The sequence below is a fragment of the Cygnus olor genome, chromosome 4, assembly GCF_009769625.2.
Source record: "Cygnus olor isolate bCygOlo1 chromosome 4, bCygOlo1.pri.v2, whole genome shotgun sequence".
NCBI classification, from domain to species: Eukaryota; Metazoa; Chordata; class Aves; order Anseriformes; family Anatidae; genus Cygnus; species Cygnus olor.
The window spans coordinates 71,758,977-71,776,217 of record NC_049172.1 but is presented as its reverse complement, the minus strand read 5'-3'; the positions used below and the strand labels follow the sequence as shown (position 1 = coordinate 71,776,217).

The window sequence follows — 17,241 nt, the reverse complement described above, 5'->3', positions numbered from 1 at the left end:
GAAGGTCCTAAGCTGTCCTTATGAGAGGAAACCGGGTTCCTGTTCGGTATCTGGGACTGACCCATAATAAAATCACACTCTTAGGTGGAGAAGTGGAGTTCCTGGCCTAGGCTCGCTCCTCCATTAGTCAGTGAAGCCAGGCACTTCCCAAAAGCAGCTTATCCCATTATAAAGGCAGCACAATTCCACTTAGGTTAAGGAGAATAAACTGCCCCCCTAAAGAGAAGGGGCCTACACAAACAGCGTAACTTAGAAGTCACGTTCAGAGATGGCCGGAGTCCTAAGTGATTTCTTTTACCTCAGGTCTGATGTTACCTCAGGTCTGATGTTCACGTTTGCTTGATGGGATTTCAAGACTCAGACCCTTGTAATGTTATTTAACTGATGAAACCTGTTTTCTTTTTGTTTTGAAAAAAGAATCTGTTCTATTTCATGCAGACAAGTCTTACAGCCTCACCAAAGCACGTTTCACAGATCTTAGTGGGCCTAATACACGCTCTCCTCACTCACCAAAATGTTTTGAGGCCCAGTGGAATGAGCCCCGTTCCTAGCCCATTTAGCTCACTTTCTCATAACCGTCACGTCTAAGCAGCAGCCACAACAGCAATTTTATCAGTCAGCAGTGCCTGATTCCTGACATGCCCAGGAACAGGGGGCTTTCTTTGCAAAGTAGTAGAAATACACCTCCCACAGAAAGAAAAATAATCATCATCATCATAGAATCATTAAGGTTGGAAAAGACCTTCAAGATATCTGGTCCAACCACCCCCGTACCACCACTGTCACCCACTAAACTATGTCCCTAAGCACCATGTCCAACCTTTCCTTGAACACCCCCAGGGACGGTGACGCCACCACCTCCCTGGGCAACCCGTCCCAACGCCTGACTGCTCTTTCTGAGAAGAAATGTCTCCTCATTTCCAACCTGAACCTCCCCTGGCACAACTTGAGGCCGCTCCCTCTAGTCCTACCACTAGTTACCTGAGAGATATAATAATAATAATAATAATAAAAAAAACAAGTAGGAAGGCCAGGAAATACCAACAAATAACACCACCAGCCTGGTGAACTGTTGCTACTCTACGTGCAAATGCCAGGAAGCCCAACCCCTCCCAATGTGCAAGTGGTCACCTGGAGGCAAAAACAAGGGCCCTGAATGCTGAAGCGTGTAAAGTTTTTTTTGGCAGTACGGAAGTCCCTGCGGTTGGAGATGAAAACCACAAGATGCTCAAAAAAAAAAAAAAAAAAGAACGCATGCCACTGGGGCATGGGGCTTTCTTGACGGGTTTCGCATCAGCGACCACCTGCCTTGCACAAAGCAGCTTTTTCAGAGCAAAGAACAATTGCAGAGAACAATCGGGCTGAAGAACTCAGCTACATGTCAGCAACGCATGGGTTTGGACATAAAAATATATATGTATATGAATATATGCTGTAAAATATTCCCACATCTTGTTTGCTCTGTAATAAAATAGCGTGCTCTTCCACCTACACCAGACCTGAGCACACACAAGTGAAGGCAGCAGAACCTCTGCCAAGAAATGCAGCGTGGGGCCTGTGTCCATGGCATGGCACTCGCCCATGTTTTCCGCAGAGCTGGACCTGGTGCGAGTGCCCCAAATGGCTGTGAGACAGCAGTCTGCGGTGGCTGATCTGATTTCAAGCCCATGAGTTGGCAGTCTGAATCTCTAGTGAAGTTGCCACAGCAAAACCCTTAAGGCACCATTAAAATAAATGCCATAATGACAAATAAGCCCAAGTTCTGGAACAGAACTGAATTTCTTCAGAAATCATTGCTTGTTTCATTTCACCTCAGATGCTGAACACCGGCTCTTCACTTAAGAGGGTCCTGATGACATCACATCCTCTCCAAAAAGCTGCACAGCCTCCGAAGGCAAGCGAGAAAGATCATCTGTGCTCCGCTGCCTTGTCCCCGAGGATGACGGACGCATCTCCTGCACTGCTCCTCCTGCTCAGCCTGGGGCTCTGTGAGTATGGGACTGGGATTCTTGGTGACCTTTTCCAGGGGGAGCAAGTAAAACGGGTTAAGGCATTCCCCCTTCCACCGAATCCAAGGAATTGGGGAAAACGATCAGTGGGGAAAATGAAGAGCAAGCCCAAAAGACAAACGATCAGGGCTGCTCAGTGAATGTGGAGGGAAGGAAAGCAGGAGCGGCGTGACTGCAGCATGACACGCAGCGGGAACACAGCCTGCTTGGACAGACGTTGCTGGAGGGGACGGGGAACGGCAAAAAAAATAAATAAATAAAAAGAAAGGGGAAAAAAATAGCAGTTGTTATTAGGGAATCACTTCAGATTAGCTGGGAAATGTTAGCACCCCCGAGAACGCAGCTGAAAGCTATTCTGAAGGGCAGCATCCATCTTAAAAAGCCCGGGTGGCTGAATGCTGAGTCCCCCAGGGACTCAACAAAGCCACCCAAGCGTGCCAGACAGTGCAGTCCTCCCTTCGTGTCCTCCTTCAGGGCACAGGTACCAGCCCTGGGGCTGCCCAAAGACCCCCAGGAGCAGCCCCCATGCTTGCCTGGAGCGATGCCGCTCTTCCCGAGCTGGCTGCGAAGGGCGATGGTGGACTTGTCACCCCGCAGGCTGCCCTGGAGCCCAGAGCCAGAAGTATGTGACAGTGCCCAAGTTCTACGACAGCAAGATCACGCACCCCCAGAGGGGAAAGCCGCTGAAGCTGGAGTGCACGAGTTCTGCAGACAGCGGTGTCTCCTGGATCCGCCAGGACAAGGCTGGGACCCTTCACTTCATCGTCTACATTTCCACCTTGTCCAAGGCAACCTTTGAGGGGAGCCAGAAAACGTCTTCACGCTTTCAGGTGTCGAAGAGCGGCACGTCCTATCAGCTGCAGGTGAATTCCTTCGAGGCACGGGACGAGGGGATCTATTTCTGCACCATCAACTTCAACCAAGCACTGTACTTCAGCTCTGGCCTACGCGTCTTCTTCCCAGGTCAGCAACATCCCCACCTACCTCACTTACACCCAGCACCCCTGCCCATGCCTTTTTTATTGTTGTATTGCCCCCAGTCCCCATCTCCCTACTGCTTTGCCCAAGGCATCTTATGCCCAAGGCCCTGGTCCTCTTGCTGGAGGCTCCCTGCTCACCATCTCTGCTTGCTCGTCCCTGCCCAAAGACGAAGGTGGTTGAGCAGACCCAGCAGCACCTCCCCATCCCACCGGTGGCTGAGGGGATGAGAGCAAAAAAGTCCACAACCACCCCCCTCCTTCCTCACTTCGCCTCGGCCCTAGAAGTCCTGCCAGGCTCTGAACGCTTACAGCACCTCAAACAGAAACTCACAGGCGAGGCTGGAGGTTGGACCGAGGAGAGAAAAAAAAACAGGTCTCTCAGGACGTGTCCTAAGAGCTACAGATAAGATAAGAGCTCAGAAATTGAGAAGTGGTGGCAGAAAGCAAGAAATTAGGAGCACACAGCTATCAGCCTGCAGCTCAGCAACACAAGCTCGCCCCAGGGGAGAATTTCGGGGCATCGCAGTCCCAAAACGGGCCCTACAAAGACCTCCCAAGCTGGCAACAGGAGCAGCCGTTCCCCAGCACGGGGTGGGGTGAGCTATTTCGTTCTGTCTCGCTGTGTGCTATATTCATCCCCTGTCACTTACAGTCACGACGACAGCGGCGCCCGTCACAACCGTGTCCACCACCCAGAGCACCCAGGTCACCAAGAGGAACGTCTGCCTGCAGAGCCACGGGGCAGGTAACCCAGGGGAGGCAGAGGGAAGGAGGGGGGCTCTGCCCGAGGGGTTGCTGTGGGTCCGAAGAGCTTAGCTGAATGCCTGTAGTGACTACAGACATTTTGGGATGGGTGGGGATCCTTTTAGCTCTGTCAGAATTGGAGAGCTGCAGTCGAGAGGGTTCAATCCTGACTCCATTTTGGAGCAGGCTGCCCGGGGAAGCGGTGGAGTCCCCATCCCTTGGGGGGGGGTTAAAAGATGTGGCACCAAGGGACATGGTTTGGTGCTGGGACTTGGCGTATCAGGTTGATGGTTGGACTTGGTGATCTTGAGGGTCTTTTCCAACCTAGATGACTGTATATTTCAGTGACTCCAAGCACTGATTTCATCCCACCTGGGATGACTTACAAAGCATGAGCATGCCTGATGGCTGGGCACTCCAAAAAGAGGGAAAGCCCTATGTGCTAGCACCAGTTTTAGCCTCAGCAAGAGACACGAGAAAGACACGAGAAGACTTTTGGCTCCCTCAGCTCCCCAGGACCTTGGATGTCAGAGATGTCACCTGTGGACACTCCTCATCCCCACTTCTCCCTCTGCAGGCTGGGGAAGCCCTCTCCTCACCTACAGCTCCCGCCAGCCTCGCTGAAAGCCACACGGGTCCCTTTGCTTGCTGGGCCTCCAGGTGGCTCCGCCAGGGCTGGCCGTAACCCCAGCCGTGAGCGCCTGCGGGACCTTCCCTCTTTCTTCTCTCTCCTTTATTCCTGCAGAGACAAGCAAGGAGAAAGAGCTGAATTTCTTCTGTGAGATTTTCATCTGGGTTCCTTTGGCTGCTGCCTGCATCCTGCTTCTCATTGCCCTGGTCATCACCATCGTGCTGTGCCAAAGTAAGTCGCACCCCGAGCCCCTGCAGATGTTCCTGAGTCTCAGGCCAAAGAGTAGAGCCCGGTCCTTCAGCAGAACGGAACTTCTGGCTCTTCCCCTCACGTAGCTATCGAGTAACCAGGACACAATGAACGCAAAAGGGCCACTTTTAAAATTCATTTCCGTATTTTCCTCACCTGTAGGTTTAGCTTGAGAAACAAGCATCAAATTCTGTATTTGATAATAATATATATATATATATATGTTGTCTTATATGTGTGTTAATGTATATGTATATTAATGTTATATATATTATATATATTTTATATATATATATATATATATATAAAATATAAGACAACAGAATATAAACAGAGGAAACTTACCCTACCAAATTGTATCAGTCCTACCATCCTTAAATCAGTGTATCAGAGGCAAAAGTACCGGAACACTTCGACAAAACAGGATAAAGGTGCTTCAGCATGGGACTTGCAAATTCAAATGACTCTGATCAGCAGCTTGAGCTACAACCAACCTAGCTACTTAATACCCAGCTTCAGAGGCTGGTGCAGTTCAAGCAGTAACGCAAGGTCTCTGGGAAGGCAGAAGTCCTGTAGCTGAATTTCATGTCTGAAATGTCTTTAACTTACCCTCAGCAAGCAGTGAGAGCAAATGGATTTAAATCAGTTTAATGTCCGCTGAAAGCAATTTAGCTTTCCTTTGGGGAAGTGCCCAGACACCCCCAGCATCTGCACCGATTTCATTACATGGCTCAGCTCGTTAGTGTGGATCACTGCCATGCTCTGCTGCTGAATTAACCTCACTACATCCTCACTGACCCTACAGCCTGGAGCTGATGTGAGATTAATTTACCGGTTTAACAAGTACAATTTTTCAGCATCTGTTAGCCCCGAAAAACACTAATCTCCACTACCTACGGCAACAGGAAGGAATACACAAACAAACACTGATAAACCCCAGCCAAAACCCCTTCTTCTTGAGGGAAATGGCTGCTGAAGCACTGGAGAGACAGGAGTTCAGGGTCCTGCGGTGGGTCCAAACTCCCCTAAAGCCCCCAGGACCAAGAGCACCCCACGTGCACCAGGATTTCCTGGTGACGTGCAATGCCATCAACTTACAACCACTACTCCACAATTTCTTTCTGCTTTTAGTGCTGATTTGCATTACCAGCGAAAAGCCATTAGCTGCATTAATTTCTGCAGCAGGCAGCACAAACCCTCAAGGCAGGATTTTTACATCAAGACACCTCCCTTTTGTGCTAAAATTAATGGTTTAACATTGTATTTTCCTGAACACATCGTGAAATAATGACGTAGATGCTAAAATGGGGAAGAGCATCGTTCGGGGGGATGGATCCTGAGCCGATCTAAGTCAGGCTAGAGCCACAAAAAGAGTGTGTTTAACAAATGTAGTCTAACGGCAGAGCTCCGTGTCTCTCTGCATCCCTCTGCACATTTGTAACGGCAGTGAAGAAGCCCAGAGGGTGAAACCAAGCCCAACAAAACCCTCATGGTGTGTGAAGACAGATCGCAGCCACCTGGAGAGAAACTTGGCCGCGCACTGCGTGGGATCCACGCCACTCGCCTGCTGTAGAAATAACTGCTGCCAAGGGATTTTCAGCAGCGTGCCAAAAAGTCACTGGAGAGAGCAAAAAATGATTCCCTGTCAGTGTTGGCAGGATGACCCCGCTACTGCTGCTCCCAGGAAAATACCCTTTAATTTGTGATGATCCTGGAGCTGAGAGCCAGGGGAACGTTCAACACTGCTCACTTGTGTGGCTTTCCCCCAAAATACGCTTGGTTGATCTGCTGACAGTCTTCAAGTAAAGAGAAGGGTGGCAGGGTGCTAGGGAACACCAGCTCGATGCCACCGCTGCATTTCTTTACGGAGCTGTGACTTGGTATCTCCGAACCAACACATTTTCTTTTTTTCATTTTAGAAACCAGGCGACGCAGATGCAGGTGTAAGAGGTTAGTACTTGGCAGCTGGTGACACTTCGCAACTTGTTGGCATCTCACACTGAAGTGACACAGCAAGCAGGTGTCAAAAAGCACCTAAAAGTCTTCATTCAGTACACAGTGGTTGGGACAGGGCTGTGTAATTGGGAGGGAAGGGTGAAGGTAAAAACAGAGAAGATTCTCTTCTTGTGCTTGCTTTTTAAGTAATTCAAATCCCTGAGAGCCGACGCTGCAATAGATGCTAAACAGAGAGACAGGAGGCATTTGCAGCAGTCTAAAACCTTTGCACATCTCCCCGAAATTAGCATTACCGTTGTGCATTTCTAACATGCTGCTCCAAAAAAGCTGCATCTATGGACTATGAACAGGTTACGCTGGTGCTAGCAGAATGCCCTCTGCACCGTTTTGGAGCAGCACCACCGCAGCCGTATGCTTCTATTTCCCCAACAGGCACCACGAAACAGCAAGGAAAAGGCTCATGCAGTCTGAGACGATTTTCTTAAGAAACAGCAAGTTAGACATCCGTAGCTTTAGAGTTAATTTATTTTCTAGGTCAGACAGGAATCCTTTTTTCTGCTTTCTCCTTCCTCTGCCTCTCCCCATCTACCCATTCCACTCATCATCCCGAGCCACCAGGAACAGACTATAATAATACTGCAGTAAGCAATTCGCCATTTATAAGCAAGGAATCCTCCTGCCTGCATGCAACGCATGGTTTGCTTCTGCAAACTGACCTCCCTGCAGCTGGTTTCTTCACCTGCTAGGTGCAGAAAACCACCCGTGCGCTTTTGCAAGCCCCGTGCTGAGAGTGCACCCTAGGGCTCGCACAAAGAGCAGTGCTCGAGCACGGGATCCCTGCTGCTGCTCCAGCCACGCCAGCACCGGGCTAGCGGTAGAAAAACTAGGTTGCAAGAAAGGTTGGGACAGTAATTTCACACTAGCAGAGCCTCGTTCTTTGCAAATCAAGCATCTTGCAAACCAGGTAAATTCGGATTCCTTGTTACACATCCGTAGGTTTCACAGTAAGAGAAGAACCACATTATACAGATTGATACAATCATTCAAAAAGCTACTACTAATAGGGAAAAAAACAACTCCCTCCCCCTGCATTTACAGAAAATGGATCCCTACAGATTTATTTAATTTTTAAATGCATGAAGCTCAGAGAAAGCATCAGAAATCAGTGCCTGAATAACAATAACGTGTTATGGAGCTGGCACGGAGGGGCAATGCCTCCTGATCTTTGGGTGCAATTTTCTGCACGAACCCCGTGACCACACAAGGCATCACACCTCCAGAGCCGCTTTCTCTCTCTTGCCAGGCTGAAACACCAAGGGAAGGGCCCCTTGCTTTTACAATGGTTATTTCCACACCCGGCCCAGCACACTTCTGATCTTTGCCTGGCTTTCCCAGGGCTAAATCTTAGCGAAGACTCTTCTCCTAACGTTGTTTAGGACAGTGCCTGCATTCCTCACTTATCTCAATTCCTGCTGCCAGCCCTGTGCAGAGACGTGTTCTCCCTCGGGGAAATCATACTGCACAACTGTAGAGCTCTTCAGTTTTCCACTGATGGAGTGGTTGGGTTACAACTGCCTCAGGAAATCATCTCGTCAAGGACAGCTTTCCTTTGGCACTGCTAACATGACAGAGTTATGTTTTAAGCAACTGTAGCGTATTTAAGCTTTTATTTAGAGAGGAAATCCCTGCTGCTGTTAGCAGTTGCCACTTATTGAAATGAAGCTCTCTGGAAGTTCACAGCACAATTCATTCAATTGAAGAGCGCCTGAGGATCTGGCCTGGGATTCTTTCTGGCACCTGAAGCATTTATTTTCCACCGCGAATCAATCTTCAGCGAAAACAGATGCCAAATCTTCAACTCATTAAATCATAAAACTATCAGTTGCTGGGGACCAGTAACGTCTGTCACTTTGGGAGCACGCTTGTAGCCCATAAAGCCTCCTAACAAGCAAGGGGAGCAGTCCTTATGAACTGATAACAGCTCCCCTGCCTCCCAAAAGCCCTCAGCTATCCTCCCTTGCTTTCAGGGCAGCATTGTGTTAGCAGAAGGAGCGGGACAAGGCTCCTTGCGATGATACAATGGAAATGTGCAAAGGTTAAAGGTAAATTTTAAAATGACCCAAAAAAGTTTGTTTAAAAAAAAAAAAAAAATAATAATAATAATAATAATTGCTTAGCAGCTTATCTTAAGCCCTGCTACTGAAGGGGCTGTTGGAACACTTCGCAGCCTGCTCTTTGAGGTCCCCAGCTGCAGACCAAGGCCAAGGGAGCTGATCAGCAGTGTTACAGCAATTGCCTTCTTGTTTGATTCACGTCAAATAAATCACAAACTTTTCTCTCTCTAGACCTGCGAACGGGAAGCCCAAAATGAAACCCAACATGCCAAACCACCAGATATGAGCATCTGCACCTCTTGGCTTCTGGATCCCCTTCTGGGAGCTATCGCTGCAAATGCCCATCACCTACATGATCCGTATGGCTACTACTTCTCATGCACTCTATCCTGAGAAATTCGAAAAGACAAGTGTCCAGATGGAGCAGAGACACGCGGAAGGCAAGCAGGCGCTTCCTCTGCGAACTGCATGCCAAAGCACAGCTCCTTCCGCAACCTGAGGTTTTCAAATTGATTCCCAAGGCCAAATGTCACCTTTAGTCCCAATGACAGAGCTCTGGCTCAGGCAGAAGAAACAGGTCAATCCTGATGCCAACATACGTCGCTGATAAACTGATGAGGAATAAGGATATCGCCTGGACCTCTGCTCAAGGGTGTGCAATGATTCTTTCTAAAACGCAACAAAAAGCTGAATTTGCTCCCGAATGATTTACAAAGAAAACAATCTCACTTAATATACCCACTTTTTGTGGCGCTATGCATCTCCTAGAATCTCCATCTAATACAACACAAGGTCACACTGAGAAAGTAAATATGAATTCAAGGGCTTTACTCTTTAGGGTTTTACAGTCCTGTAAGCTAAAGCTTACTGTTTCCCTCTTGCTATCCTTGTTCTGCTGCTAGCCCCACTTCCACAGATTTCAGCAGTTTTGCCTGAGCACGGAATGGGAGGTTTTCTTTCTTTCTGGAATAAATGGTTGAGTAGTTAAAAAACAAAAGAAAAAGTCTTTGTTACTTGTTTTGGTTAAGCAGGATTTTTAGCATACCAACTTGGGACACATTGGCTGATCTAAATGAGAGTTCTGGGTTTTTCTAGCTGTATACTTGATGTAAATATTTCCTTGTGACACTGGCAAATCAACAACTGAGATAAAAAATAAAACAGTATTTCTAGTCAGACTTACTAATGCTTCTTTCTTTCTTTCTTCACTTTCTAGCTTCAGAAAAGCTAAAAATCTATGTGAAAATACAAACGAAAGTTTGAGGCAGTCACGGGTAAGGGAAAAGGCAGTGACTTACACACCAGCCTGGGCTTTAGGATGCCAGAGTTTAGCTTCCAGTTTACCACAGCCTCGAAACAATCTCTCTAAAATTATTTTCCCTGGGACTTGCAGGATGGGCCCAGTAACACTCCCCCGTGCTATGAAGGTGGATGAGATAAAGGCTCTGCAGGTGCTTTGGTATCCTTGCCAAGGGACTGATAAAAGCCTGGAGAGAAAGAAAAAAAAAAAAAAAAAAAGAATGAAAAACTTTGCTAATCTGCAAACAAGCTGGGAACGAGAGAATTGAGAGAGAAACAGTTCTTAGTTCCTTGTAAGACTTAACTGGAAAAAAATAGAGACTAAGTAAGTGTATCTAAACAACAGCAGACAAATACTGAGTGACAGAACTACACGAACACACGCTGTAAAGAAAAAACTGAACCAAAAAGTCTCAATGTTGAGCTGTACGTGAATGCTACGACATAAGCACTACGAGTATCGTGACCTCGTTCAGACCCCAGGTGCTGCGCTGCAGCGAGGGTCTCAGTGCACCTGCGTGGGCACAACCTCAGCGCCAGGGGCTCAGCCAGCTTGATCCCCAGCACGCAGCTGCACCGTCACACTCGGAGCAGAATCACTCCCCGACCTGCTGCCAGGCTGCTCAGGTCCAGCCTTTACCCCCGCTTTAACAGGCTGTGGTTAGCGAAACCAGTCTGAGCTCGTCCTACGGTCAGCTCTAACCACGCAGATGAAAGGCTCAGGCCTCTCGTCTCTCCTGCGAGCGCCACTTGCATTACTAGCTTGGAGTTGCTGACTTAATTTGAGATGAATGTTTGCACTTGCAAAGCCTTAACTCCGTTCCTGCGAAGCTGTTTTACAAAACGTACGAACATCGCTGCCTCACCAGTAGCGTCCCCCGCAGCTGTGTCCTCGTTGCTCTCAGCCATTTTACCCTCGCACACAAGCGCGTTGCACAGTTTTGGCCAACGTGCTGTGTCCCATGCCGCCACGCTCCTGTAGCCCAGGCCGTCAGGCAGTGCTCCGCCCGAACGGGGGCTAGCCCCGAAACCTAAAGCCTCTCCCAGCAACTCAGATCATCTCCCCTCAGCACCAGTCACCACGCCAACTGCAGTGCCGGCACAGAAATAATCCTCCCTGCTCGCTTGGCACAGCTGCAGTCCCACAAGGATTGAGATACAAGGGTTTTTCCACTGCTGGTGGTGAGATAAAGTTAGCACGGGGGTGGGCGGCTGCTGGAGTTCCCCATTTGAACGCAGAGATCTCACTGCGGCTGCAGGAGAACCGATCAGGAAAGCAATGCAACAAGTACAGTTAGTTAACCAGGGAAGAGAAACGGTGCTTAAAGATGTCAGTGCCAGGTCTGGCTGTTCTAGGAGCTACAAGATCAGAGGGTTACACGGTACAAAATGTCCTCAGGACAAACTGAGAGGGCAACCCAAAGGAGGGAAAGAGGGGCTGGGAAGACCAGTACGGACACTGAACGGTTTAAAGAAGAGTTTCTGATTCTCTGATTCTGAGCTAAGTGAGCTGTCCTCTCCTTTAAACATCTGCAGATTTGAAGGACCCTGAGCAGAGCTTGTAGGACAAGCTGCTAACTAAAGACACTCAAAAAGCTCTTCCTCCCCTGCGCCTCCTCAAACAAAAGACCAGGTGTTATTTTACTGAGCTGTAAAGCCTGTACCTTCAGAAAAGGAAGTCCAAGCAGCTCACACAGCAACTGATGAAGACATTAAGCTCTACAGCTGACACATCTCGTGAGCCAGCCCTTACCACTGGATCCGAAAGGCAAGGGCCAGTCTGCTGGCCAGGAGCGCGCCGCAGCTCTGCATCCACCCGCACCCCCGTGTGCCTTCCCAGGGGCTCTCATCACGGTCTTTGCCGTTACAGAGTCACTGCTGCTGAAGTCAGCTCCACCCTGAAACACAAGCCTTAAAACGAGAAGGGATGCGATCCATCTGCCTCGACGTTCGCCCCTCGATTGCAGAGACCCGGCTGCACGCACTCACTCCGTCAATCCAGAGAGGCTCCTCTTAGGGAGAGGAGACGACTGCAGACATCCCTCTCCCTCACCAGAAACAACTGAAGGAGCCCAAACGTGCCTCTTTCAGACTGCTGATGGCGACAAAAGCCCACCCTCGCTGCCTACAGGAGGGTCTTGCACATGGCCACTCCAAGGAGCCGTCATTTTTTCCCCTCAGCCTTAGTCGTTGCTTGTTCTTCTCCACGAAACCCACCGTGACCTTCCCCTGCTGCTCTGGCTTTCAGATGGCTTTGTAGAAAGAAGGTGAAACGATCGGGCTGCAGGCTCCTGCTGGCTCCCACAAAGGGCCCCGCATGCATGGGGAGCGTTTCCTTTAAAATGCATCCTCCCCAGCACAGCGCTTGAACGTGGCCTGGGACGTGCAGAGATTAAAGGTGCGGTGTGAAACGCTGAACAGCGGACCCAGCAGCAGCATTATTCTGTGTTCTTCCCCCTGTGCTCTGCTGCTCTTGAATGAAGCGATCCATCCATTAAACACTTATTGCTGGCTCTACCGCCATGAGAACAGAGGGAGGTCGATCCCGTGGTGAAAACCAGGACACGGGTATTTAAAATCAGCAGGTATCTCACGAGGCTGAACAGCTGTGAAACGTTTCTCACTACAAAAAAACAACTGCAATGAGATAAGCAGAAAAAAGCGCAATACCTAAGCAATGTAAAATACGGATATTTGGGCACTGACAACTCCTGACATCCCTAACGTGGGTGCTCCACCGAGCAGTGCTGCGCTAAGCCCCTGGTCCTGCAGGGAGGCTGATGCAGCCAGAGCCCTCCTGACACCGCAGATGGGTGCAGGGAGGGAACTGGAAGCAGTGCGTGCTTTAGGAAATCTGCATTTGCACGGGAAACCGACAGCTGGGGAAAAAAGAAAAACTAAGACACTGCCAGGCGCAATTACACAGCATAAAACCCACTGCGCAGCGGGGTCTACCGGCTTTTGACCCCTGATTGATCTGTTAACCCCAGTGCCAACTTCAGGAGGGGTTGGGACGGCTCCTGCCTGTCCCTACACACTCCTCATGCCACGCTTCTGCTCTGCACTCTGCCAGCCACAGCTCACATCGTGCTGCAGGGCACCGTTCTCAGAACCCAGCCTGCACCCAGGTACTGCAGAGCACGATGAACACCGACCATCGCCCAACTGCCTGCAGCAACCAGTACCTCTAGTCTAAGCTCTGGTTGCACGGCCAGATATCTTAAAGGAGACCAGAGAGGAAATCTTGGAAGATAACTGAAGGCTTCGTTCATAAATTCATGAGCCTAGAAAATTCCTAGCAATGTCAGTGCTGCAAAGGAGGGCTTTCATTGTGCCTGTGCACTACATTCCTTCTTTAAAGCTCTCCCTGTTTCACCCATAAAGCAAGCCCCATCAATGGGGGCATCACAAATTCCCCTGCCTGCCAGTTTCTGGACCATATCATCACAGCTGTCAGCTACAGGAGCACCGCATTTTACTGGGTACAACCAAGCTATTAAAAATAAACGACTGTTGACTGAAGTCTGTTGGCAGCTTTCAGCTTCTTACTGTCAGCTGGGCATCACCTTCACTTCTTTATCACGTTTTTGCATCTCTTTAAAAAGCAGATCTCGGTGTTCTCCGACTTTGGTTCTTACACCTGTAAAGATGACAGAAGGATGTATGACTCAAGCTACGTACTAAGCTGGCTGCAAACTGCCTAGAAGGTATGTGTAGGAATATTATCCCTCTGATCCCTTGTCGCAGGTGACATGAGTTAGCACGGACATATTAAGAACTCTGAAAGCAAATCTCTGCCCGTGGGCTTTGTGCTCTAACATACATCCATGAATCGTCTGTCCCAGGGGTAACTTGCTCACACATCTCTTCTTACATCTCCTCATGGGCCTTTCTGCTTGTGAGCACTGCAATTTAAGGATGTTTTAGGGAAAAAAAGAAAAAAAAAAACACGCACTCTGAAGTGCTGTGATTGAGCATTGGCTGCTCAAACAGCAAAATCGCTCCTGCAGAAGGTCAGAAGAGTCAGAGGCAGCCTGGAGTAAGACAGAGGACACAGGCCAGAACCAGCAGCTACGGATGGATACCCCAGAAATGAAGAGCACTTCCCCAGCAGACATCCACGAGAAGCTGGGTGGTTTTCCATCACCGAGGAGCCCTCCGGCGGAGGCTGTAACGAGCTCCCCAAGGCAGGACTGAGCTTCCTGAGCCAGTCCCTTCCGTGCAGTCCCACGAGCAGGTCACTTTGCAGTTCAGGCCGGCTGCAGCCAGCACTGTCTGATTAAATCTATTTGGAAGGCAAAAAAAACAAACCACGATTTTTGCACTGAAGCCATAATAACCAGATGCAAACACCACTGCAGGGGTGAGAGGGGAAAGAGCCAAGAGCCAGCCCAGCCCTGCTGCAGAGGTGAATGCAGATGCCTCCAGCAAAGCAGGTTAGGAGCAACCTGGCTGGATTTGGGGCTGAGCAGCAGTACCTGGGCGAGAAACCAGGGCTGCAATTCGCACCACCAAAGCAGGGAGGACTGCCGGAGCTGGAGCCTAGAGAGGCAGCTCAAGGGAGCTCGTTTCTCTGTGCAGGAAGCTGGTGTTGCACTGACCCTACAAAATCTGATAGCTTTTTGCCAGTTACATGTGTAAGAGGTTTAGGTCACAGGGTGAGGTGGCTGCACTGGGTGCAGAGGAAATGGCCAGGAGCTGTTTGGGGTTAATATGAAGCAAACAAGAGTCTGAGATGCAGAACGATTTTTAAAGACAAGTAGAAAAAATAAATTTGTCCAGAGGTTGAGGGTTACCTAGCAGGGAGTAGCTCAAAGCTTCATCAGAAGCTGATGGGCTAAGGGCAAACAACACAGGGGATAACAGTCAAAAGAATAAGAGCTGATTTATGATTTAAACAGAACCTCAACTAATGAAGGAAAAAAGATACAAGGTGGTCACTGAAAACCCTAAGAAGCTGAGGGATGCATCAAACGCCCCCACAACACAAAGCCTCCTGAATTTGTTGCCTCTGTTAGACACCGATTCTTCCTCATCCAGCGGTTCACTTACTCCAAAATATTTTCTGAGTGATTTTCTGAGCCAGAAGCCCCTTCATCTGTCCAAGCCTGTACTCACTGTTGCAGCGAAGGCACCTCAGCTCAGCCCTGACTCCTTGGACTAAAGCCATGGTGCGTGGCGTGCAAGTGCTTGGGAGCCACCCCGTGGGAACCACACCCCTTCAGCATTCAGTACAGAAAAGCACGATAAGGTAAAAGAAACAGCGACCGATAGCTCCAGGAAGAACTGTAAAGAGACAGTGAAATACGAGCCTCCTGTAACTGGGTTTCTTCTTTCCAATTCATCTGACATAAAACCCGTCTGATGCGCAGGGTCAGCATGACCTATGCATCACTGGATTGACATCCCGGGCTCTGTTAAATAAATGCAATATTATTTTTGTTCTAGGAAAGCGTTTACAGTTTTGCTTGTGCTCCACGTTCTTGGAAATCTCTTTAAATAATTCAGAAACCCTGGAAAACACTGGAATTTAGGGAAAAAAATTGAATAACTGTATATGTTTAGTTTTTCCTCCCTCTGCAGCAAATGTCTCATGGATGATGCTAAAGAAAAACGGAGAAGCTATTTGCAGCTTCCCCCACCTCCCTGATACTTTATCCGAAGAAAACCCGCTAACTTGACACTATAAGGAAGAAACCAACAGCAGCATCACCAGGTGTGAAAATAAACACGAGGGAGGAGAAAAGTGGGTGTCTGTTTCGAAGTCTGAGTTCACCTAAGCTTTGCTCACTCCAGTCCAGGTCACAGCACCCCGCAGCTTCAGTGCCGGGTCTGCGTTCCAGTTCGCACTGAAACTGTGCTGTTTAGCTACATTCAAAAGTAACACTCAAGACTGTAAAAAAATTCTTACTTGTAAAGTAGAATACACACTGGGCCAGCCTACCAGGGCTTCTGTATTTGGAGGATACAGATAGAGCTGTCCCTCCCCATACCCTACCTTGATATTCTGCTATCCCAAAAGCATGCAACGAAGGAAGAAAAGTTAATGCACATTAACAAAGATACGGAAGAAGCAGGGCGTTGCCCTTTAACTTAACCTAAAGGTTGAAAATCGTGGAGGAGCGAGCAAAAGTTTAACTTTGAAAGGCTGCTGGCAAGGAATGACAGGCTGCGATAGGTTAAGAAAGCGATCTGAATTCCTCCTTTCCTTACCCTGTTACTTTTTTTACTGTAGATATTTTAGCCTTCATGACTTCCCCTCTTCCTTTACTGACTGTACACTTGTTTGTCCTTGAAGGTGCACCCACCACACAGATTTCACAGATTTCGCGCTCCAAGTTGATTTTAGTTTCCTGCCGTTTTCCTGCTTCTACCTTTGTGTTCTGACTGCTTTTTAACGAGGATTCCGATGGTTCTTCTGTTAAAAACTGCTACAATTAAGTTTGATATGAAAACATCAGTTCCTGCATATGAGCCCAGCAAGATTCAATAGTTTACAGCAGGCTAAATGAGTGCAGTTTCTGTATTTTTCTATAGGGCTGCTAATTTAATGCAAACATGCAGTCATACTGAGTGTCACCTCACACCTTTTTTTTTTTAAGCTTTTCTCTTGCACATATATATTAAGGCTTGAATTAAATTTAGAGTAGTAATTAACACTATGTTACAGTTCTCCTTATTATAGATCAGCTCTGCCCCTCTCCCCTCTTTCTTCTATTCTCAAAGCATTTTTCCCTACACTGCATTCTCCTAATACAAAAGGGAGATTACAAGAGTGGGAACGGGTTATAGGACATAATATTTTCAGAGAGACAAATCAACCTCTGTGGTGGCAAGCGCGGAAAAGAAAACAGTATTTTTGCAGTAGGCAAACAAACCTTGCAAGGAAAATCTAACCCAAACTTACTCTGTTAAATCTGGAGTTGGCTCCAAGTAGTCATAACTAACTTCAACCTTAAACGTTAGCAGCACCCTGTAAAATGCTATAAAGAAAGGATGAAAGCTACAGGAAGGAGACAGATCTAAGTTAACAGGGATCTGAAGCTCTCAATCATTAGTTCTAACGCAGAGCTTTTGCTGCAGCTTCCATACAAGTTAGTTAACCTGACTTACAGACAGAAGGCTGAGATCAATACAGTGTTTCAGAAGCAAAACACACTGATTCCTGGCAGGCAGGACCAGTTGTTCAGCCATGTCCACTTGCAATTTATAGCGCCGAAGTCCCTGCAGGAAAAGACTTTCCTTATTGAAAAATACTT

The 17,241-nt window shown here is 48.3% G+C and overlaps 1 protein-coding gene across 2 annotated transcripts; it reads left to right on the top strand.

The window, feature by feature from the left end:
• Positions 1–1,392: 1,392 nt before the first annotated feature.
• On the top strand, positions 1,393–10,175 carry CD8A (CD8a molecule). Of its 2 annotated transcripts, XM_040555953.1 has the most exons (6): positions 1,925–1,988; positions 2,607–2,972; positions 3,642–3,734; positions 4,479–4,595; positions 6,533–6,563; positions 8,915–10,175. In XM_040555953.1, exons 1-6 carry the CDS (start codon positions 1,940–1,942, stop codon positions 8,967–8,969), a joined length of 711 nt encoding a protein of 236 aa, XP_040411887.1. In that variant the 5' UTR covers positions 1,925–1,939; the 3' UTR covers positions 8,970–10,175. The 2 variants fall into 2 exon arrangements, with proteins under 2 accessions (XP_040411886.1, XP_040411887.1); XM_040555952.1 differs by lacking the exon at positions 8,915–10,175 and having other exon boundaries at positions 1,393–1,988; positions 6,533–6,693.
• Positions 10,176–17,241: the final 7,066 nt, after the last annotated feature.